At 38.2% G+C, this 25736-nt stretch overlaps 1 protein-coding gene across 1 annotated transcript in view; it reads left to right on the top strand.

Annotated features, from left to right (window-relative positions):
* The first annotated feature begins 1136 nt into the window (after positions 1 to 1136).
* UPP2 (uridine phosphorylase 2) overlaps positions 1137 to 25736 on the top strand; it is a 51552-nt gene continuing 26952 nt past the window's right edge. Inside the window, exons 1-3 of the mRNA XM_001373582.3 lie at positions 1137 to 1394; positions 10269 to 10386; positions 24614 to 24772. Of these exons, the coding sequence (XP_001373619.2) occupies positions 1333 to 1394; positions 10269 to 10386; positions 24614 to 24772 (339 nt within the window). The 5' untranslated portion in view covers positions 1137 to 1332. The remainder of the gene's footprint in view (positions 1395 to 10268; positions 10387 to 24613; positions 24773 to 25736) is intronic.

Below are 25736 nucleotides of genomic sequence, written 5' to 3' on the forward strand. Positions count from 1 at the left end.
ACTGGTGGCTAGGTTTTATATAGAGGAAGGGCAATGTTGGGGTAAAGGAGAAAAAAAAGAACTATCAGTCATAGTAGCACTATGGAGAATGGATACAAATATCAATGCATATGAAGTTATTAGAAAAATGTTATATCTACTTTGCACATTCTTGGGGAAAGATCAATGCACGTTACTAAATTCTAAATGTTCAGAGTAGTTTTGCATCTATGAATATTTTAATTTTTGACTTATAGGGGAGACATGAGAGTGATATTCATAAGACTTCCATCAGCATAGAACTGCAGTTGACTTCCATAGGAGGGAATTAAAAAAATATTTAGTCCCTGCTGAACAATTCTGAATTCTTTTTGAAAAGAATAGTGATAATCAATGAGAATATTTCAGCCTGGAGAGACCTTTGAGATCTTCTAATTCACCACCACCCCCATTTTACAGATGAGCAAACTGAGGGTGCAAGGTTGAAATGACAGTAAAATAATAATAATCTTATTCATAGAATCCTTGAGAGGGAAATGTGTTTTCTAAAAATTTCAGATTGACATGTCAGTAATTCTACCTGAGTGGACACCCCAAACAGCCAATTCATTGTGACACCAAAGGCTCAGCCTGACAGTTCAGCTAGATGGGTGAGGTCTCAACAAATTACTGCTGTTTAAATATGGCCATCTATGTGAGAAGTTGTGCTAGCAAAGTCCAAAGGAAGTTATGCTTGCATATTCACTTTGGATGTTATCCTGATTTATGATTAGAAACAATGAAAATTAAAATTGAGAGTGATGGGGGTAGGAGAGTAGTTTGGAGAGGGGGTGATTGTTTGGGGACTGAAAGTTCTCACGTGTACTGGACACTTTTGCAGAAAAACCCAGTGGAGTTGTTATGGAAACCAAGAGAGGACTTGCATCCATGTACCCAGTCTCAAAGCAAATAAGTCCATGTGCCCCATCAGACTCATTCTGGGATGAATGCCAGATGTGGGAATGTGGACAAACAGTGAGCAGACTTCCAACCTTAGAGTAGGGATAGGATGACACACCTTCTGAGGTAGCCAATCTGCTGGTGGAAATGCTTCGGTGATGTCTGAACTATAGTATATAATAAAAGATCAGCAGAGAAGGGGAAATATTTGAATTTATTGGGGTGATGAAAAAGGGACCAAAGAAAAATTCCATTGCTAACCTCCAATGAAAAGCACCAGATGAGGGGCATCTAACTACACAGTGAACAGCCTAAAAAAAAATTCTGTTTAGATCCATGAATTAAGAGTGGACATCAATTTTTTTACATCCTTTTGATTTCAAACTCAACTGATTGTTTTATAGTAAAAAAAGTATGACATCTATTTTAGCTGACTCCAGTAAATCCATGAGGACTGACAGGAATACTTATGTTGGGTGAGTAATTTTGACATTTTTGGATTGGTTCTGATTAGATGAATACTCTTAGGTGTTATATTAAATTCAGTTCTAAATATTGGCCTGTGCCACTGTTTAAACTCCTTAAGTTTAAAGCTTAGGCGGTGGAAACATAATTTATAATATGAAAGGAGAGAAAGAAATGCAAACTGTCTTACTAATAATATTTTCATTTAAGCCAGATTCCTGCACACTGATTTATCTAAGAAATTCGGGCAATATAAATCATGGAAACAATGTTAAGGTTTAAACCAACTCCCACAAGTGAAAAAATTCAAAGTCAAGCCTGAAGTGCACTCTAGAGAGTTCATCCTTCAACACTGGGGACAATTGGCTGAACCTGGGACATAATTAAAGGTGCCTCCCAGTGCCCCAGGGAGGTCTGTCTCTTTCCAGCAGCCTATTATGGAACAACCTCACCAGCTTTACATAAAATTTGCTTCAAAAATATCACACGTCATACAACTGTAGGGTAAGCATAAATCTGTGGAAACTGTCAGCATATTAGCTTAGGTGTTATCCCCAAGTTTACAGAATGCTGCAGCTCATTAATCTTCATCAAGCTTAAGGCATTTGTGAAAGTACCAGTTGGTCCGCGATGGGTTGTGTGGAATCTCCTCCATCATACTTCAAGTCATTCCAGTATTAAATGAAAAAAATCACTTACCCAACCTTAGCAGAGGAAGACCCCTGGAGTGCCGATTCCTTCAGGAGAGAGAAAGAGAAAGAGAGCTATACGAAGGAGTGGTTTGTCCTTTGACTACTTCCCTGACAAGCCTTTTACTCTGTATTTTCTAAAGGCTGACCATGCTGTGTAATTTATGAAGCTTTGAGGAGAGGTTTGCCTTTCTTCCTTTCTGTACTGTGGGCTATAGAGAAACAGGAAAGCAAAATGTCCAGAAGTGTCCATAAAACAAAGAAATCTAGCAAAGCAAGCAGTGATTCTTAAATACTTAATCATTTATTTACTTAAAGTTCTGTTGCTATTTATTTTATTTACTTAAATTTTTATTCCTTTTGTGGCTATATACTCATCATTTTTTAAATTTGCCACCCCACTCCCATCTTCCCTTATTTTCCCCATCCTTCTCTTATAACAAAGAAAAGTTGATAAGCAAAACCAACCAACATGATTGATCAACATTTCACATCCATAGTCCCCTAACTCTTTAATGAAAGAAAGGAGCTCTATTTTTCTGTTTTTTCTTCAATGCTAAGATTAGTCATAATTATATCACACTTAGTTTTAGTTAAATTTCAGTTAAATTAATGTAATCATTGTGTACGTTGTTTTGTTTACTTCACTCTGCATCAGTTCATATAAATTTTCCCATGGTTCTCTGAATTCCTCCTATTCCATCATTTCTTATGGCATACAACATTCTGTTATATTCTTATAACATAATTTGTTTAGCCATTCTCCATTTGATGATTATCCACTTTGTTTCTAATTCTTTTCTACCCACCCCCAGCCCCCAGAAAGAGAGAGAGAGAGAGAGAGAGAGAGAGAGAGAGAGAGAGAGAGAGAGAGAGAGAGAGAGAGAGAAAGAGAGAGAAAGATTGAGTGTGATACTTTTAGAAACACAAGATAAAAGCAATGGGCAGATTCATCCTCTGCCGGAGATGGAATGGATTTCTGGTGTTCTAGGTGAGTCTTTGTTGCAGTAGCAGATGAAGTGGTCATTTGCAGATTCTTTGGAAACTCCTCCTTCTAAGGTATGACAGTAAAGAATTTTTTGAGAGAGAATTCTTAGACACCAGGATGGGCTGACTATAAAGGGAAAAGGCATATTTTAATTTCCTGGTAGTTTTGTTGAATAGGTTTGTTCTGGCTAAGATGGTTTGTAGACATTCTTTTTTCCCATTATTTTTAATTTTTTCTTCAGTTACATGTAAAAACAATTTTTGGCAATTGTTTTCTGACATTTTAGAATTAGATTTTCTCTTTCCCTCTTCTACCCTCCTCTCTGAGAGAGTGAATAGTCTGACATGGGTTATACCCATACTTTCAGGAAATACAAAATTCTATATTGCTCATATTGTAATAGAAGATTTGTATCACATATACAAAAGAAATCTCATGAAAGAAATATAATGGAAGATGACATCCTTTGATCTGCTTTCAGATTCCTCCTTCTTTGGCTGTGGATAGCATTTTTCATCATGAGTCCCTTGTCATTATCTTGGAAACTTGCTTTGCTGATAATAATTTAGTCTTTCGAAGCTGACCATCATATATTTCTGCAATTGTAAATATTATTCTCCTGGTTCTGACTGCTTCACTTTGCATCGGTTCAAATTTTGCATATAAGTCTTTCTAGGTTTGTTTGGTTTTTTTTTTTTAACTCATCCTGTTTGTTGTTTCTTATGGCTCAATAGAATTCATTATGACCAGAAATTCATTTTTGAAAGTCAGACTAGATGATTGAAAATATTTGTCAGCCTCTTAATAATAATTACAGTAGTCTTTTAGTATTTTAAAGATCTCTGATTTGATAAATGTGAGTGATCCTTAACTCCACAGATCTACTATGACTTAATAATTATGGTCTTCAGGAGTTGTTACTGTGGTCACTTTGGCAATGAGTCTTTTTGAACTTAGGAGAGTCCTCAAATGACAAACATTTGGGAAGCTAGCTGGCACAGTGGACAGAGCACAGGTCATGAAATCAGGAATATCTGAGTTAAAATCTAACCTTAGATACTTACTAGCAATGTGGCCCAGAACAAGACACTTAACCACTATTTGCCTCAGTTTCCTCCTCTCTAAAATCAGGATAAAAATAGCACTTACCTCTCAAAGTTGTTGTGAGGACCAGATGAGATAATATTTGTAAGGGCTTAGCACAGTAATTGCAAATAGTAAACACTCTATAAATGTTAGGTATTATAATGAGGATGAGGATGTAATGCTCCTCACTCTCCCAATATAGTAATCTTCAGGAATCAGTTCTCTGACTCACACCTCAAACTTCCATCCAATATAAATTTTTTCTCTTTCTTGCTTGACCATACAAGACACATAAATCTGAAGACAAAGTCATTTAGACAGGAGGCAACATAAATGACAAAGAAGAGGAGAAGTAACAAAACATTCTCTGAACCCATACAATACAGTTACTTCCAGGGGAATTATATATTAATCCTATTTTTAATTCTGCTGGCTCTCCAGAATAGCAGAAAAAGGATATGGTCACTGCAGAAGTCATGGCCACAGTGGTAATCATTTATATGCAATGTCATTTGCCCCTGGGCATTTCTTTTGGGGAAGTCTCTGGCAGTGTATAGGAGAATAGCCAAATCCTTTCACCTTGGCTTGAGGGGTTTTGTTCCAGTGGTGACTCTGATGTTGCAAGATATCATCATCTTCCATATGGGTTATCTAATCCCAGTTCCATCTACTCCTGTGTTCACTTGATTTGTATCCTCTACTCATGTCATCTTCTTTACAAACATGCTATTTCATGGCACACTCTCCACCAAAACAGTCCTTGCAGAGTGACATCACTAAAGTTGGCTTGTCCAAAGCCCCTTTGGAAATTTAGTCCTGAAAACCTCTCCTATTGAGCAATACTCCCTTGCTGAAGTCCTAGTGAGATGGAAGAGAGAACACTTATTTATCAAGCACTTATTATGTGCCAGGCACTCTACAAATATTATCTCATTTGGCCCTCACAGAGAACCTTTGCAGTAGGTACTAAAAGATATATAAAGACTTAGAGCTTCTTGTCAGGTCCATACACTAAGCCTTTTCAACTGATATACAAATGATGAAGAGCTGACATTTGTATAACACTGAGATTTTGCAAATGTTTTTATGTATTATCTCATTTGATATTTATCTTTAGACATCATTAGATATTTAGATTTGATATTAGAATCTTGCAAGAAGATAATTAATGCAAGTGTTATTATTCTCATTTTCTAGGTGAGGAAACAGACTTAGAATATTCAAGTGCCTTATCTGGGGCTATATTGCTAATAAGAAACAAAACCAAGACTCGATCCCAGGTCTTCTGAAACTAAAGCCCACCTTATTCCACTATACCATAGTGGGTTTTTTATTCTTTAAAAAGTTAAAAAAAAAAACCTTCAGTTCAAGAAAGCAATCCTTGGGAATGAGAAAATCTGAATTTTACAAAAAGGAGCAGATGGAAGGAATGTATACATTTATATAGTTTGGAAAAGAAATACTGTGAGAAAATTACTTTTTGCCCCTCAGGAAAGGAAATGAATAGCCCCTCCCCCCTAACTGGGTGGTGCTTGAATACCAGAGGACAGTGTTCTGATATGCTAATGCAATCTATAAAATGATGCCTTTCTCTACATTAACCAATTGCTAGTCTATATTACTACCTCACTGGGGAAACCCAACCAGAGATTAGATTCCAATACATCCCCTGAAGGGAAAGTTGAAGCCACAGGAGAATAAGCACTTCTGAAAGTCTGAAAAGTCTTAGGAAAGGACTCCTTAGAAGGACTTGAGTCTAGGAACAAAAAAGGGGGGAAACCCCTTAAAGTTGTTAGCCAGGCCAATTTTTGACAACATTAAAGATGGGATCAGAAATCTGTAACTTGGAAATTTCCTCCTTTCTAGAATTTTGTTTGTTGGTTTTCCTTTAGCTTTATTCTTGAATAAATTTTTTAAATTCCAAAATGTTGTGTTGAATGAACTGAGGAAGGAGAATTTTCCAAACTTGAGTCAGGATAGAAAGGGAGTACCCATCATGACTAGGCATGATAGTGGCAGTTGGTTAAAAGAATTCCAAATAATTGAAGAGCAGGGCAGAAAAGTAATGGGAATCCAGGGTGAGGTCAGCAGTAGCTATGAGTCATCTCTTTTTCCTTTCTGATATGAGTCTTTACAGAAAACAATAGTAGGTCCCAAAGTTGCTTATATAGCAAGTAGTGGGGTACTTATAGTTTTACTTTTTTTCCTATTTGAGTAATTGGGAAAAATAAAGAGTATCTAAGATTATGCATAGTGATGGATGAGGCTACAGAAGAAGGACCTGTAAAGAGAGGTCAGTCAAAGGTAACCAGTGAAGGAGAGAAGGATTTAGAAATAATTTTTTCCTTTATTTTTCACTGAGTTGACGGCAGCAAAAGATTGGGAAGCTCTTCAGAGACTCACTCTGGCTCAATCTGAGAAACAAGATCAATAAGATATGGCGGAGAATACAGCCCTCCCCCCATTTTCACACATACATATCTAAAAGAGACAGGGGACTATGGCCTCAGATGCTTATTAGCTGTATGACTCTGAGCAAGTCACTTAACCTTTATCTGCCTCAGTTTCCTCATTTGTAAAATAAAGATGACAATAATGTACTTGCCTCCCAGGATTGTTAGGAGTATTGCACGAGATAATATTTATAAAATGCTTAGCACAGTGCCTAGAACATAGTTGGTGTTATAAAAATAATAATTTAGAGTTATAAAAATAGATGGGAAAACTATGACAATACAGGTTCAAAACTATTCAGATACTTTTGATATATGTAATCAAAAGTATCTTCAGTGATAAAGTGAAGTGAAGCTCAAATGTGAACTTCCCTTCAGGGCCAGGTGCAAGGATGCTAAAGAGACTCTTATTATAAAAAATAAAATATTTATTGAAATATATAAGGACAAAAGGGATTTCTAATTCTAAGAGATTCTAAATCCATTCAAATAAACTCCCTCATTCTGCAAAAAAACAACTTCTGTGTTTCACAGGCTACACTAATCCTCCCTGATCTGACTAACTCAAATTTATACTATTCTAAATAAAACTACCACTATTACCCTTATAATTCTTAACTTTGCCTTCCAGTTATAAAATAACAAAGGCTAGCTGGTTGATTCTCAACCAGAATCATATTAAGACTCTGAGCCTTAACAGACTCAGAGTCCAAACCAAAGGCCAGGTTCTTCTTTGATCTTCTCAAAGTTTAATCAATCTTTAAAAACCACGATAGATAGTCAATAGTTTTCCCAAGTTGGGAAAGGAAAACACTAAGCTCCTTCAGGTCTTTCAATCAGACAGAGAGAGACAACGGTGTTACCTCCTCTAGCCCTGAGACAGAGTCTCTGTGTGAGTGACTTTGCCAACTTCCAGAGACCAACTCCCACAGCCACTCCCAGAGAGAGTAGCTGACACAGAATAATGATTATAACTGTCAACATTTGAAATTGACACACTCTCAGCTCTGCTTCAAACTCTAATTCTTTTTCAAGCCAGCTTCTCTACTTCTTAACTCTAAACTAATAAAACAATACTTATTTTCTAATATCATCCTTATAATGTTTAATCAGTGCTCATTCCCTTCTCTATAGATGAGGAGTTCCTTCCCTTATATGAGGGGATCTTGAGATTTCCCCCTAAGTTTTCTGAATGGGGGCTGTGAACCAATGGAAAGAGAAAATCTCACAAAGTGTGCTGGAGACTTTGGTGCCAAGTCAAATAGACCTTCATTTCATAGACTTTTCTCCTTTCTTAGCCAGGACAGTTCTCCACAGAAGCCAAGGGCAGATACTAAATATTGGGAAGTTTGTCTGTGGAAGATGTTATTTGATTTAAACTTCAGTTATAAGTAGGACAGGGAGAAGATTTTCCCCTTATGTCAAGAAAAAGTTATCAAATCAACTTCAGAAGCTGACTCTCCTGATGGTGTACTAGCCAGTCTTCTTCCTTTTCTTCCTTATTTCTTTTCTTTCACCCTCTTTTTATCTTGTGATTGACTTTATGGATTTCTCTTCGTGGAAGGAGAAGAACAAGGCTGGGAAAGTCCAGCAGACAGCTTTGCTCCCTGCAGGCAGCTATGGAATTATTGAGTCATATGAGGTTTGTGTTTGTTTAGGTATAAATAGTGGGGAAAAAGAACAGGTAACATCTGTGATGAGTCAGAACTTAAACTATGACTTACAGGAAGCATGGGGAAAGATTAGCTCAAGAGGCAGGAATAACACCATGTGCAATCAGTTATTAGAAGGCAAAGTGGGGGGCAGTGAGGTAGCATATGGATTAGATAGAGCATCAAGCCTGCAGATGGGGCATCCTAGTCTCAAATCTGGCCTCAGATATTGCCTAGATATTTGACCCTAGACTTAACCTTGAGTTTTTAGTCCTTGCCACACTCCTAAGAACTGATACTAAGACAAGAGAAAAAAAGAAGAAAAAGACAAGATGGACAGGTGGACTAGAAAGAAAGTTTGGTTTGGGCTATAGCCAAAGTAAAAGCAGATAAGGAGGGTGGAGAGACTTGAAGGCTGTTTTCTGAAGTCAATATTTGATCTGGAAGGAGCTCTTGAAGTACTGGATTATGTAGTAAAATCAAGAATTTTATAGCATAATCTGAAAATCATTCTGGTTGAAAATATTATAATAATACTCCTTATTTCTGGACTTGAATTATTTCCTATTCAGACATTTGGTTTGTGAACATGGAATCTAGAAGCCCCCAAACTTGTAGCCTAGATTTAGTGATTCCCCAGTTTATTTAGCTCAGAGGTGAAAGCCTCAAGTTTTGAGCATGTTCCTGTGAGAATCCACAAACCACTTCAGATGGAGACTAAGCCCAGGTCAAAGCTGAATGACTCTTTGGCACTATAGGCAGTGCATCAGTCTCACAAGCTAAAGGTCCTGAGTTCAATCCTTGGAAGACCGGTGTGATATACTGGAAGAGGCTTCTGGAGGCCAGAAGAGTCATTCAACTTTGGCTTGGGCTTACTCCCCATCTGAAGTGGATTGTGGATTCTTACAGGAACATCCTCAAAACTTGAGGCTTTCACCTCTGAGCTAAATAAACTGGGGAATCACTAAATCTAGGCTACAAGTTTGGGGGCTTCTAGATTCCATGTTGACAGGTTCTTTAGTAAATTCTGTAATCTCACTGTGCCTCTCTATCTCTCTTTTATACACACACACACACACACACACACACACACACACACACACACACACTTCCCTCTCTCTCGAGAGCTCTTGATCTCTATTAGAAAGATGCTTCTAGGTCAATAGATTTGCTCCTTTTCATTTTTATGCTCCTTATCTGGCCCTTGCATTTTTAAAAAAATTTTCTCCATTCTTTAAGCCTTCTCCTGTTTTTTGTTCTTTTATGGTTCCAATTGTTTAAGATAAACAGACTTGTGGGGAGGGGCTTTGTTTCTCCTCATTATTCTTTTATCTCTCAAGAACTATATAAATTATTATTAATTGCTTGATTAGCATTCATTAAGTATCTATGATGTGTCAGGCATTTTGATGAGAACCAAGAACACAACAGAAAAAGCAGAAATAAGGCTTACCTTCAAGGAGCTTACTGTCTAGTCAGAAAAGATAAGTATATATAAAATGTAAGGAGATTTTGTGGGAAGGCACTACTAGTTTGGGGAGAGTCAGGAAAGGCCTCATGAAGCATCTTTTCTTGCCCTTCCAATCCAGTTTTCTCTCTTACCTGTAAGACTCTTCGTATGCATTTGTTTCAGCTTAGTTATATGCTTTCATGGCCCTTTCCTGCCAGAACATTTTGTGGCCCACAATTAGTCATAGGATAAGGAATAATAGTTCCTTAAATCATGGCATTTATTGACAAAGTAAATGAAAAAAAAAACATCTTTCTGACTTTTTCCACATCAGTTAAGATTTCTTATATTGGGAGGTCATATCCAAGGAATCCTAGCAAATCATCTGATCCCAAAACAAAGTTTGTGACCCACATGAGAGAGAAGAACATAAATATAAACTATGTTGAAAAACCAATGTGATCTTACTTTATGACATATATCAATTTAAATGTCACTCTCTTTGGTATGGGATTTATTCCCTGATTTCCTCTACATTTACTTTCTCTCTCTTTTTCTTTTTTTCAGAAATAGGTTTGTCCATGTTAAAAACCCTCATCTGGATTCTATGGATGAAGACATCCTTTACCATTTGGATTTAGGAACAAAGACACATAACCTTCCAGCCATGTTTGGTGATGTAAAGGTAAATAAAGATGTCTATAACAATGGGAAATATTGACTTTCTACATCTATTTCTTCTCTATTTAATTATCTTACCTTAGTTTCAAATTTAGTTCTAAAGTCAGCCAAGGGAGGTGAAATCAATCACATTTTCTCAAGCTATTCCAAATTTATAGAATAATAGAGCAATTCCTGTCTATCCCTAATGAGGCATGAAGACCACCATGCTAATTTGAATACAAGTATACTTGTACTGGTCATTCTTGTCCTGGGAATAGAGGAAATGGTACTGATAACTTGCTCAGAGTTTGGTAATTGACCAAAGAATTGGAGATGGACCCAGAAGATCATTATTTTGAAGGCTAAATTTATAGGTGACTTTCAATTTCCCTAATCCTCAAGTCATTAAACCCAAACACTATTTAACTAGCAGAGGGAAAAAAGAACTATTTCTTTTTAAAAATGTACATAATTACTTAGATAACATTATTAAGATTTGATTTTCCAAGAAATTTGCCATCAGAAGATGCAGAGAACCATTTTTATTTTGTTGCAAATCTAAGCAGTTGGCCTGGACCTGTGCTTTGGGTGGAGAAGAAGTTAAGAGAGTTGTTTTAGGACTGGATGACTGAAGTTATGCAGTCACTCAGAAAAGTAACCGGAGGGGAGAAGAAGAAAGTAGGATAACTTCCTTTTGTTGAAACAAAAACTCACATTCTCACTCACCATCAGCCCTGAACCCTCCCATCCTCCTTCCATCATCACCAAGGCAACATGGGGCAGACTGAGGCTGGCTGACTGCCATCTGTATCCTTTCCTACCCCCCCCCCCCAAAAAAAAACTGTGTTGCCCTTTTGTGATATTTGTGATGTTGACTGTTTTCTTTAACCCTTTTCCCACCTGTTGTCTTTGATGATGCTCCAGCTCAGTTCTGTCTCTGATGCTTCTTACTAGATTTCCCTTGAAAGAAAAGGTCCATGGAGCCTGATACTGTGATTTTCCCAAAACCCCACACCCCTCTAAGGCTGGCCCCAGCATGGAAGAATCATGAGCAGGAACATAAATTAAGCAAACAATTAAATGAATGGAGAAAGTGCTCCATAGTTTTCAGTCTCATCTCTATTATTTCTTTTTCTCTTCACAGTAGTCTTGTTAGAAGGGCAAGTATCTTGTTTCTTCTACAGAGGAGGGAACTGAGGCTCACAGAGGTTACTCAACATCAATCCAATTTGAGGAGGCTAGTTAAAGACAGATCCAGAACCAGAATGCCCACCTCTGGCCATACCCTAGGGTACAGTTAAATGACAGCACCCTGACTCTCATCCTGCTAAACCATATAGCCTGTGAACAGAAGGATTATTACCTTATTACTTATAATTAATTATATTACTTATAATGAATTAATAATATACTTATAATTACTATATTGAGGGTTTATATATTTGGCTATCATTTTATTTTATTTTTTGCCTTTAACAAAACCTCTTATCTTCTGTCTTAGAATCAATACTGTGTATGGGTTCCAAGGCATAAGAGCAATAAAGGCTAGGCAATGGAGGTTAAGTAAATTGCTCAGGAATTCATACTGTTAAGAAGTACCTGAGGCCATATTTGAATCCAGGACCTCCCTTCTCTAAGCCTGGCTCTGAATCCACTGAGCCACCTCACTATTCTCTCTATATTTTATGAATAAGCTCTGAATGGTGATTTGGTTTCATGGTTAAAAATAGCTCAGATTCTTATTCTGGGGTGTGGCACAGTGGAAAGATGATTAGATTTGGCCTCAGAGAACGTGGATCTGAATCCTTGCTTTCTGGATCCCACTTTGGTTTCTTTACCCATAAAACAAAAGAATGATTTCTAAGGTTGGTTCCAATTTGGAATAAATAATCTGTTACCTAAGAAAGATATTTCATGTACACCATTCATCTCACTGATAATAATCCTATTATGGAGCTCTTGAAGATTTACAAAGAATTTACTTCTCAACCACCTTGTGGAGTAGGTAGTACAAGTATTATGATGACGCCGATTTTGCAAAAAAAGGAAACAGCCTCTGAAAAGTTATTTGCCTTGCATGTGGTTTTACAGATAGGAAGGACCTGAAACGGGACTGGAAAACCTGACAGTTTCCTGATTCTTTAGGTAATCTTTCTGCTTTCCCATGCTGTCATTCACTGTAGGACTGGAGCTAAGCCCCAGAAAGCATGTCATCAGCATTTCTCCTAGAGGAAAGTATCAAAGGGTTTGATCTCAGCATCCCTTCTATACACCCTGCTTTAGGAGACAACTAGCTGGCACACCGAGGAGTCAGGAACACCAAAACTTAAATACAGCTTCATCCTCTTATTAGCTGTATGACTGTCAAAAACTACATAACATCCTTCAACCTTGACTTCCTTATTTATAAAAATAAAAATAATAGGAGGCAGCTGGGTGGCTCAGTGGATTGAGAGTCAAGCCCAGAGATGGGAGGTCCTGAATTCAAATCTGACCTCAGCCACTTCCTAGCTGTGTGACCCTGGGCAAGTCACTTGACCCCCATTGCCTAACCCTTATCACTCTTCTGTCTTAGAACCAATACATAGTATTGATTCTAAGATGGAAGGTAAGGGTTTAAAATAATAATAATTGAACCTATCTTTACGCATCAGGGTTATAGTGAGGAAAAAATAAGATCATATTCATAAAGCATTTTGTAAACTTTCAAATGGAACAGCTGAGTTTTACAGCGGATAGAGTGCTGGACCTGGAGTCAGAAAGACTCCTCTCCCCAAGTTCAAGGCTGGCTTCAGTCACTTACTAGCTGTGTGACCTTGAGCAAGTCATTTAATCCTGTTTACCTCAGTTTCCTTATCTATAAAAAGAGCTGGAGAAGGAAATGGCAAACCACTCCAGTATCTTTGTCAAGAAAACCCCAAATGGGGACACAAAGAATTGAACATAATTGAAATGAATCAATAGCAAAAAAAATGACAAATACATAAATGACAACTATTATTATTATTATTACAAATGCTATAGGACCTATTTCTTCCATTTACCAAAGCTTGAATCCTTATTTAACTTCCAGGCCCTTTATGTGGACTTTCCATTGCCTAAGAGAGTTTTTAGCTATTCTATGTATTCACAGAACCTTTGGTTAGGATTTCTATATTAATAAACATGAGAAGGTAACTTGAAGTATTAGAATTAGGAAGGCCTGGATTCAAGTCCCACATCTGACAGCTACCATATGACTTTGAGTAAGTTACCAAAATTTTCAGTGTCCCAGGAAACTCAGAGTAAAAGTTGCAAAGGAGGAATCGTTCTCCATTGGCACAGATTGTGTGCTCTGGATGGTGAAAAGTCTTTCCATGAATTGATAAATGAAACACTGCATGCTAACTATGTTTACTTAACCCATGGTCTTCACTTTGCTTGGCATGATGTAGTATTAAAAAACTTTTAAAAGTTCTTCAGAAAAAGTTGTCAGGAAAAGACAGAACAAGCAGAGAAACTGTACCTATATTTCCACAGGAAAAGGAAACATAACTCACTATATGACATCAATAAACCAGAGATAAGTGAATGGGCAGATTCTCTTTGATGCTCTAGCCTTGAGTCTGAAGTTGAGAAATTTATTAAGTCCATGTTAGACTTACATCAAGTGGCAGCACAGAAAACTGATTCAATATCCATCACTTTTTATGGTCTCTGATAGACGACAAAATGACCATCATCAAATGTCTAGCAGATCGTTTCACTAGCATAAAGCATCTGGGATTACCATCTTTTAAGACTGGAGAGAACATGTTTGACAAGCACATCCTAGGAAAAAGCTGCAGAATCCCACATTGGATCCTTGAGCAAAGATTGTGGACAATCAATGAACAACGTCCCTGCAGCTCTTCCTTCTCAATACTAAAAATAAATTATTTGTCATTTCAAAAATTCCTCACCTGTAGTTCCCAGATCTCTGTTACTGTAAGTCACAGGTCTTATCAAAAAGCATTAAATCAAATTGTTATATTTGGGGAGTGAAGTAAGCAGAATGGGATTTCCAAAATAAAATCACCATTTGACCTATACTTTTAGGAACAGAAGATATTGGCAAATGGAAGGAGAAGAATAAAAGGAGGATCTTTTTAGCATTAACTAGAACCTATAGCAAGAGTCATAACTAGAGCAGAGTGACCAGGACTTTGTTCCAAGAAGCCAAATTTAGAGAGTGTTGACATCCTTCAGCAGCATAGATGCAACAAAATTTAACACTTAGTTAGCAAGAACAAGAAAGTAACATTGGAAAGTACCAGATGGCAAGCTGGGAATTTGGAGGATTTCTTCTCCCATCTGCATCTACTTCTCTCTGCACCCTACCCACTTGGCAAATTGCCTAGAATCAATCTTGTACCCATATTACAGGGTTTCTAGCATTCTTCTTCCCATAGGTATGTCATGTTCCCTCTCCCTTTGTACCACCCTATCACTATGATTGGAAGAACCATCCACAGCCTGATTTATATTTGGCAACACTTTCCCCCCTTCTTCCTCCTTCCTTATTTCTGCTTTGGCATTTCTATGGTCAATTCATTGCTTGGCTTTAAATTTAATAACTGCAGGCCCACCTGAGACAGGGAGATTTTCTGGAAAATGTGGAGGATGTTGAATAGGAGTGCCTAAAAATAATTCAGAACTATAAAAATTCTCATAGGTACACAAAAAAACCTTCTGGAGATATCTTCCTCAGTAAAAATATAATTAGTGCTGTTGTACAATAATAAGCAGAGATTTGAGTTCAAATCTTGGTGTTCCTACTTAATGCCTAGGTGATCTTAGATAAATGATGTTACCCCTAAGGGCCTAATCTCCTCATTCGTAAAATGAAAGATTTGGCGCATATAATTTCTAAGGTCCATTTAAACTCTAAAAATGTTATGATCTATATAATACCATGACAGGAGCATAGCTGGTTTGGGGCCCAGGAAATCTTGGTGCTACTAACAACTCTTTCCTTCAATGTGCACAATTACCAACTCTTTAAATTAAGTAGAAATCATTACTTCTGGCTGTGGGGAAGGATATATTGTTCTTCTATTGATTTATAATCTAGGACACCCCACCCCCCCAAAGCAAAGCAGAACCTACAAATGATGGATTTCTAGGTGTCAAGAAGCTAAGCAGTTTCAAAACCAAAGAGGACATTAAGAGCTGAGATGATGTGCTCAAGAGCAGCAGACCATTGAAGTGAGGCAAAACCCATTAGACAATAAGTCTCCTGAATTCATCTTCTTTCCCAGCATTGCAGATGCTGCCAACCCATGACCTGGGGATTAAAGGTGTCTTTATTTCAGCTGATCATGATACCCATGAGTTCTTGCCACTGATGAGCTAGTTTCATTGAAAAATCTTCTCTCAATATCCATCTACACATATGTATAAAGCATCTGCTATCTGCAGAGTATTCTTTTAGACATCACAAGTTAGAGTTTCCTTTGGAATTGGGGCAAAAGCCAATTTTGATCAAATATAATGAAGGTTTTTTGAGAAGTGTGGATAGTTATTTTTGTTTATGTACCATAGGGTCTATCATAACAAGCATTTTGTATATAGTAGACATTTAATCAATATTTGTTGCTATAGCAGAATACAAAATTCATGAAAAAAAACTTAGCTGGTCTTTGTTGCAAATAGCAGAAGTTATTTCATATAAGTTATACATGCTAATCAGAGAATAGATTTTCACAGTATCAAATCAATATTGGTCTTATCAGCTCCATATGCTTACAAATCGCCATTCTGGCTAGCAGAATTACAAAATCAAAGGAAAACTCTTTGAGTATCTATGAATACATAGAAAGTTTTGTCTTTGAAATGCTCAGAAGACCAGTGCCATAAGCATACTTTTATAATCTTCTCAACTGTCTTTAGGTGACTTCACAGATATATTAGATGAAAAGATGAGATTCTGATTAATATATTACTTTGAGACTTTGATGGATCTGTGGTCTTGTCCTTCAAATGATGAAGCTTGCAATTTATCAATGTTTTCCCATCTTGTGCTACTCTTGTTCCTCTTCTCCAATAAACTTTTCCCAGAGAATTCACCCCACATGGTAGATTTGGGGCATGGACAAGTTCCTCAAGATCTCTTGACACTGCTTGAATGCCAATGGAGCACATAGTTGATCTATTAATCTCTTATACTTGCTCAGTGATCAGTCCATCTTTCTTGCTGGTCAAATATCTCTCAGATGACTAATTGTTAGAGTTTTGCATCATAAAACCACAAGAAGCAGTAGAGCAAAAAATGAAGCTTAGGGAAAGACTCATGTAAGCCAAATTGTCCCAAGGACATTTGAACATAAAACTGGATGGAGGATAATAAATGGATGAAGAAGCTCCATGTGCTCATTCACACAAGTTAGAATGATGTAAAAGGGTCCATCAGACCTGCAAAATAGAAAACTTGATTTTAGGTTTCTCTTTCTTTTTTTACAAAATCAATACTGAGGATAAGATAGAGTATACCTCATAGTAAAAGATAAATAAATTTTATCAGTAACAGTCCTTGTTCCCTCCATACATTGTTTTGACTTTTGTGAATACTCCCCACTACTATCTTTCTGGAGTGTCAGATGAAAGGTCAAATAAAAAAAGTCATTAAATCTTTGACTGATTAATGACCACCGAGGTCAATATTGGAGCTCTTCAGTCATGTTCAACTTCCCAGTTAAGCAGTCAATTGAAAATCAAATCTATAGCTGAAGTGCTAGTGCCTCTGATTTAGGACCTTGGTTCTATGAATTGTCAGTTGCAAAGTCTCATCCAGGCTTTTTCTGTCTGACCATATCATCTTTATGGCTCCAGCAATATCCAGTAATGTCTGTTGATTGCAACAATAGCTACAGTTCAAAGGAGAAATCAAACCACAAGCTATTCTAACATCTGTTTTGGCTTTATGATCAATATAAGTGATAGTAATTTATATTCACTGGTAGCAGACAATTAGGTTATTTAGAAACTATTGAACTTAGAAGAAAATAGCCTACATACACTTAGATCTCAAGCCAATTCTTTGCTTTTCACACTAATAGAAGAGGAAATTAAATGTATAATCTACGGATACCTCAAAACCTCAGCTTAGCTCATGGTTTCACCTCCTTTTCTACCAAGCCTTTAAAATGGAATTGAGTTCCAGCTGGTTAGCTACTAGTCTCCTAAAATGACTCTAAGGTAATCAGCAAAGAAGAATGGTAATAACAATAACAGTACCAAATGGGAGCATATCACGAAATGAGACTATCATATAGCTTAAAGAAATCATGTTAAAAGCTCCAACACATAGGCAGTTAGGAACTGCAGACTCTTCCTGAGTTCAATCTAATTTCAAATACTTACTATGTGACCCTGGGCAAGTCACTTAACCTTTTTTGGCTCAGTTCTTCATCTGTAAAATGAACCGGAAGGAAATAGCAAATGGCAGGGCAGCTAGGTGGCTCAGTGTATTGACAGCCAGGTCTAGAGACAGGAGGTCCTGGGTTCAAATCTTACCTCAGACACTTCCTAGTGGTGTGATCCTGGGCAAGTCATTTAATCCCCATTGCCCATCCCTTTCTGCTCTTCTGCCTTGGAACCAATACATAGCATTGATTCTGAGATGGAAAGTAAGAGTTTTAAAAAAAGCCTCCAACACAAACAAAAATTTGAGTGTCCACGATGTGTGTCACTGTCCTCAGTAGTAGAAATACAAAGAGGAAGATGAACAATTGTCCCTACCCACGAGGCATATATTGCATTACATTTCACATGACCCCATAAAGGTTATATTACATTTGACTAGGGAACACAAGTAAATAAATAAGTAAATGCAAGACCATTTGAGGCAAAGAGCAAGAACCACTAAATGGATTGGGAAAGGCTTCCTTTAGGAAAAGAATTCTTAACATTTTATGTCATGGAGACTCTTTGGCAGTTAGTAAAATCTATGGACCCCTCAGCATAATATTTTAATACACAAAATAAAATAATGGACCACAAAGGAAACAAATTATACTATAAGTTATTTATCCAATTAAAAAATCCAAAGTAGGTCCTGCTTAGAAGAGATATGTGAGCTAAGCTTTAAAAGAAGATGGTGCCTCTAGAAAACTGAGGAAAAGATTATGTGGATTTCAGGGATAGGGGAAAGGTACAGAAATCAGAGATGGCATGCTGAATTCAAGATCAAACAAATCTAGTTTGATGGATACATAGACTACATAAAGGTGAATAATAGAAAAGAAGTCAGGAAAGGTAGGCTAAAAATAGATAATGAAGTCCTTTATTAATGTTGAGGGGAAGCTAGATGGCACAATGGATGGTTTAGAGTTGGGAGGACTTGGATCTAAATCTGGCCACTGACACTTCCTCACCATGTGCTGCTGTGCAAATCATTTAACTCTGATTGCCTAGCCCTTGACACTCTTCTGTCTTAGAATCAATACTGAAACAAAAGGTAAGGATTTCTTTAAAAAGAAAGAAAAAAATAGTCACTGTTTAAGAGTTTATATCTTATGCTAGAGGTGAGAGGAACTACTGAAGATTCTTAAATTGGAGAGTGACATGGTTAGGTAGTGGAAGGGAAATTCTAAGCGATGGAGACTGAATAGATGTTAGTTACCCCAGGAAGCAGGTTGAGATAAGGGGACTGAATTCCAAGGCACACCTTCCTTCTAGCCAGCCCAATGGAGTCTTTGCTTAATATATGGTGAGTTGCCCCTCCCTAATCTTCTTCTTTGAATATTTTAAACTCTCCCTCCTACTACAAATGTTGAAAGACAGTTTCTTATAGTTGAAAGTCTAATTTATTCTTTTGGAAAAGAGAGGATAGGGAAATTAAAAGGAGAGAGGGAAAGGGGTTTCCTAAATTATAATCCCCAATCTCTGACAGAAGGCTTCAATTCAAAGTCCCTTCACCAGAAATAAAGTTGACCTCCCCTAAGGGAAAACAGAGATCTTCACTGGGTCAGACTATTTCAGATTCAGCCAGGTCAAGGAGAGTAAAAGCCAAGCAATTCTTCAGCCTTCCGCTTTCAGAGAGGTTGGCCAGAGAGAAGTGAAGTCAAGTGGTGAAGTGAAGACCACTGAAGAAGGGTGTAGAAGACAGCTTTGGCCAACTGCTCCTCCTTTCCAACCTTCCATAGAATCCTCTCCCCTCCCTGTTGGGTCTGGGTCTGGAGGATTCTATCTGCTTTCTTGAGCTTTTCTTTGCATTTCATCTCTTCAGTCTTTGCCCATTTCTCTCAATCACAGTTAGTTCTGTGTTTTATGAAGATGATTTTGCCAAATCTATGGAGGATAGATAGGAGGATGCAGAAAAAGGGATCAGAGACCAATTAGGAGGCAGTTTCGATAGCCCAGGTAGGAAGCAATGAGAGAATTACCAAATATGGCAGTATGTCATTGGAGAGAAGGGGATGGTGTGAGAGGTATTGTGAATAGAGCATTGATCTTGGCAACTAATTAGATATGGACATGAAGTAGGGAAGAGTCAAAGATGATTGGCAAGTTATAAATCTAGTTGATCAAAATGATATCAATATTATAAAAATGAAAAAACTAACATTTATATAGCATATCAAAGTTTGCGAAAACACTTTATATATATATACATATATATATATATATTTACATATGCACACAATGTATATTGTCTTATATTAACCTTATGACAACCCTGTGAGGTAGGTAATGTTATTTATCCCAGTTTTAGAGACAAGAAAACAAAGATGAGAACCATTAAGTGTCTTGTCCAGGCTCATACATCTACTAAGTGTCTGAGGTAGGATTTGTACATAGTTCTTCCTGATTCTAAGCCTAACATTCTATCCACTGTACCACCTAGCTGCCAATAGTGATGTCCTTAACAAAAAAAATTGTGTGTAAAGGAGAGGAGTATGTTTGTGAAGAAGAGAATTAATTCAGTTTTGAACCTGTTGAGTTTGAGCTACTTATATGATATTTATATAGAGATATCTAGCAGACAGTAAGTGATGGCGGATAGGAGTTCAGGGGAGAGATTAGGATTGGATATATAAATTTGGGAATCATATGTGGAGATGTTTATTGAACCCATGGGAGTTAATAAGATCACCAAAGTAGAGACCATTGAAAAACACAAAAAAAGAGAGCCTAGGACATAGCCTTCAGTGGCAGTCATGGTTAAGAGTTAGAAATCAGATGATGCAGTTAAAGAGACTGAGAAAGAGGGGTGAAACAGGTAGAAAGAACCAGGAGAGAACAGTGACAGAAAAGTCAAAAGAGGTGAGATTTTCCAAAAGGTAGTGATGGTCAACAGTGTTAAAAGATAGAGTGGTTACAAAGGATGAGGACTGAAAAAAAGTCTAATAGGGTAGAGCACTATTTAGTTGAATGGTGGTGAAGTTTAGAAGTTGGGAAGGGAATGGGGATATGAGGAAATGAAAGCAATTGGTACAGATGATTTTTTCCAAGAATTTGGCAATGAAATGGAAGAAATATCAGAACTTAGTGTGAACAAATGGCAGTCAAGTGAAAGGTATTTATTTTGTTTTTGATTTTTTATAAAAAAGCATGAAAGACTTGTCCATGTGTATAGATAGCAGCAAAGTAGAAAAGAATATATTGAACATGAGCAAAAGTGAGGAGAGCAGGCTTCCAAAGAAATAAGGAGGGGATGAGGTCAAAGGCATAAGTAGAGTGGTTAGCTTTGGCAAAGAGGAGAATCACCTCTTCATCTGTAAACCTTAAAATTTCTTAGACTTATAAATGTTGGAAATTTCACCATTGGGAAATTTCATACTTGGAAAATTTCTTACTGATAGTCTATTGGAATGTGAACCCCATTGGCATGGGAGGTTCCTTCTCCTCCCTTCTTAAGATTACTTTAGGACAGAAACCTTTTGCTGAACAATGGAAAGGGCTTTGACCTATGCTTAAGCACAGAACAGGAATTTCTTTGAGTCATGATTGATTTTAGAATAATACAATGGAGATACTTGGAATGACAGAATCAGGTCTTGGAAAATACAATTTCCACCCCACTCAGTCCTAACAGGATTTAGGAAGGGCTGCAGCATAGATCAAAATTTAATTATTTGAGAATATGACCTTCAACAGACATGTGCAAAGCCCAGACCTCTGGGCGGTCCTGGGTTAAGCTAGAGCCTCCATTGGCACAGGGAAAATGATGGACAGTGATTGGTAGATGTGAGAACTGAGGGGAGGGAACTTGGATGGTTTCCTTAAAGAGAAAGGGGAGAGAAGGGAATAGGGCTTAAATACCCCTTCTGTTTAGGCTGGGCCAAAAGGCCCAAGCCCTTAGATAGCCGGGGCAAAGAAAAGAGATCAGTCCCTATTACTCACGTGACCAAAATGGAGAAACAGTCTCAGAGGCCCCCACCTTCAGCTTCCTTCAGCCGATTGAGAGCCAGGCCTAGAGACAGAAGGTCCTGGGTTCAAATCGGACCTCGGATACTTCCCAGCTGTGTGACTCTGATAGACAGAAAACAGCTGTTTTAAATCTCAGCAACAGGATTCTAAAGTCCTGGCTGGAAGAGCTGTTTCTAAATATCCTTTCCCTTAAGGAACAACTTCCTGGATTAGGGAAAAAAAAAACCTTGTGGAAAGTTTGTGGCTTTGCCCTGCTCCCCACGTGTTTTGTTGCCTGTTGGGGTTAATGTAAATGAAAGCATTAGGACACATTCCGGTGGGATGTGTACCTTCCTCATTTTGATTTTGTGGTTTTATCTTTGCTGACCCAGTCACTTAAACTTAACACACTGGAATTACCTTATGTTTTGTTCTATACTTAATTCTAGGTTAATGTTGGACACTGGTCAGGTAATATTCATCTAGATCCAATGATAGTAGTAGTAGTAATAACAATATAGCACTCAAGAAACTCTCTGACTTGAAGACTGGGTCCCTTTGAGGATGGCTATCACAAGTCCAAGACACTTGGTGGACATAACCCTAAAATTGTACATCATTAGCCCTCACCAGTATGTTTGTCTTCTAAAAGTTAGCCAGAGGACACAATTAGCTCAAAGCAAAGTGTCGAAAGGAAAACTGAATCAAGCTCTGGACTTTCTGCCACTCAGGTGGAGCAAATAGCTGTTGGAAGGTTAGAGTGAAATTGATGAACAGCAATGACAGTTTGTGGGGAGAGGGGCAACTGGGAGAGTGACAGTTGCTCTTGAAAGATCTCTCTTTCCTGGCCCTTGGACTAGAAGGAGCGCTCTCTCCCTGTCTCTGGATAGAAGTACCTCTATTCCTGATATTCTCAACTGTGTGCTCTACCTGGATTCCTATGATTGTGTCATCGAACAAAAGGATTTAAGGGGAGCAGTTTGAACTGTAAGGATGGTCTTTAGGGGCATCAGCCTGAAGAGATAGGCCCAACCAGCTCTGAAGTTCATAACCTTTTCTTCTTCTTGCTGGGACTGCTAAAGACTTTGAACTTAAGAAGCTAGTATAGACAGGAATAAAAGAAATCCTCCACCAGTCTGCAAGGCCTGGCCTCAGATCAAAAGCTGAGAGAGACTCAAACCCAATCTAAGGAAATCCTGATACCCTCTTCCCTGATATCTTCCCAATCCAAATTTGTTATTAAATTCATCTTGAGTTAAATAACCCGCAGTCAGATAAGAGGACTGTCATTTCAGGGGGACATACAGGGAGATGAACCTAGGGACAGCCATTCACCCATAAACAGTCCTTATTGGACCCCTACTGGGTGACCTTGGTCTGGGGGGAGGCTTGTCTCTCAAGGGGGTCCAGCCTTACCTGCTCTGGGTATCTTAAACATCAGTCAATAGAGAAGACATTCCCTCAGGCTATCATAGTTGGCCCATTTCTCAGGAACCCCATTTTTCAAAGACAATCTCTCAGCATGGGGTACCTCTTTCCTTTTATCTCACCAGCAGCCATATTCCCTCTCTCCCTTCAACTCCTCCATTCCCTGTTACAAAACCTTCCTTATCCCCTGTCCCTCTTCAAACCCTACAATTTCTTTTACTCTTACAAAAGTTCTTTACTGAGATTGCAAATAAAACAACAACAAAACATTTCCCTCAAAAATCTGGAGTCCTGTCTTCCTCAAATACACCCTGCATCAGCAGAGAAGAAAGTACATACAAAATGGTCACAAGTGAAAAGGAGCAGATATAGGGGGTATATATGGCCATGTTATTTGTTGGAAGGGGTACTTATGTAGGAAACATGTACAGTCAACAAAGATGAAAGAAGGGCAGCTCATGCCTCCAAATATGCAGGATCCTGATGTCTTCAATTTGCTCCTGCTAACTTTGGTTTAATAGTATCCACTAGACATTGCCAGACACTACTTGGTTGAATGCTGTCAGAGGCTGCTCTAAAGTTACTGCTTGACTGTAGAGACCATTGTTTTCAGATTATGACTCAGTTGAAATCCTTGGCTAAGGCACTATATGTTTCTTTAGAATGAGCAGAACCTCTTATCTGGCTTTATGGTCCAAGTTGTGGTTGTTGTTTGTCCTTCATTTGTTTAAAACACTTTGCCTTCCATCCTAGAACAAATACTGTATATCAGTTCCAAGGCAGAAGATTGGTAAAGGCTAGGCAATCAGGGTTAAGTGAGTTGCCTAGGGTCACAAAGCTAGGAAGTTTCTGAGGCTAGATTTGGTCTTTCAGTTTTCAAGACCAATGACATCAACTGGGTGATGTCTTAACTTGTGCATGAATTGAATTCGAGTGAGGCAGAGTTACACAAAGTTATCAGCCTCACTCTCTCTTCCAGAGTCATTGAAAGTTAAGTGGCAGGAGACTGGTGATGGCCCAGGATGCAATGGATGACCTGGCATCTTTGATACCTGACCAAGCTCTAAGCGTTCTACAATGCCACTTCATGGCCATTGTTACAAATTATTCTCATCCATCTTTTCCAAGAGAGAAAGGGTTCACAAGTCAGCCCTAATTCACCAATGGTTTTGAGACCTGGTGGTTATCCTCCACCTGATATAGTCCATCTGCTGGGACAATTTTACTGGGATAAGACTACTGAGCATACTGCAGTTTCTTGGAACCACAAGTGAGAGTTAAGTGCCAGGTAGACAAGTCAAGCATCCATTCTCCTTGACCACACTGTCTGCAATACAGCCACACACTACCACAAAGCACAGTTGAGGAGCCAAATGAGACATTTTAGAAGGAAACTGAACTTTGATTACCTCCTCAATGACTACAACTGCTCTTGGATGGTTTCTTTCTAGTTTGTCTGTGTCGGAGGGAGCCCCAACAGAATGAAAGCTTTTGCGCTGTTTATCCACAAAGAACTTGACCTTGAAGGAAACGAGGAGGCTATACAAGACATTTGTGCTGGGTCAGACAGGTACTGCATGTTCAAAACGGGTGCAGTGCTCTCAATCAGTGTAAGTACTAAATCGTTGTGTCTATATGCTTCATGGGAGCTATTGAAATGATCCGAAAGATCTGGCCACTTATGAATGAATGGATGCATAAATGAATAAAAAGCATTCCTGAAGTTGTGCATTATGTGCTTGTGCATCAATGGCATAAGTACATTGCTAAGCCCTGATAATGCAAATAGAAAAATTAAAATGGTGGCTGCTCTTAAAGGAGCTCCTGCTCTAAGGGAGAGAGACAACAAACATATTTAGGAAGCTTGAGCTGCAGGGTGGTTGGAAAACATAGAAGTAAATGCATTTACCTGTAGCCTGGGGGTCAGTGCTTGGGGATCTAGCAGTAGAGGAGAGGGGGAAAACCCAGAGATTCTTAGGATTCAGATAGTCAGGATTAGTGGCAAAGCTCCACCTTACTAGAGGGTTGTAGTTGTTTATTCCCAATTTCTATAAGCAACATGAGCAGCTATGTCTACTCTGTAGGCTAAGGGAAGAAGGAAGGGGTCTGGCCTACCCCCACTGGAAAATGGGAAGTGGACCAAAGAGTCTAAGAAGCTAATAATATTTGGCATTTATATAGTACTTAAGAAAAACCAAAAAACCTCTTATCTTCTGTCTTAGAATTAACACCAACTGTCAGTACTTTGTATGTACTGTATTATCTCATTTTATCCTCTCAATCATTCTGTGAGGTTGAGGAAACTGAGGCAGTCACTGGTTAAGTGACTTGTCAGGGGTCACACAACTAGTAGGTGTCTGAAACCAGGTTTGAACTCAGGTCTTCCTGACACTGGTACTCTATTCACTATCATTAAGCTGCCTTAAATGGAGCAGGGATTCTGGGTTCCTACCTACAAAGAATGGGTAAGCAGAGTAGGGGATCAGGAATGCTTAAAGATGGGCTTGTTTTTGTATTTGTTCTTCACATTCTGGACACTTCCTCCAAGGGTTCATCAACTTACTGGTCACTGGG

Source organism: Monodelphis domestica, chromosome 4 (genome assembly GCF_027887165.1).
Source record: "Monodelphis domestica isolate mMonDom1 chromosome 4, mMonDom1.pri, whole genome shotgun sequence".
NCBI lineage: Eukaryota > Metazoa > Chordata > Mammalia > Didelphimorphia > Didelphidae > Monodelphis > Monodelphis domestica.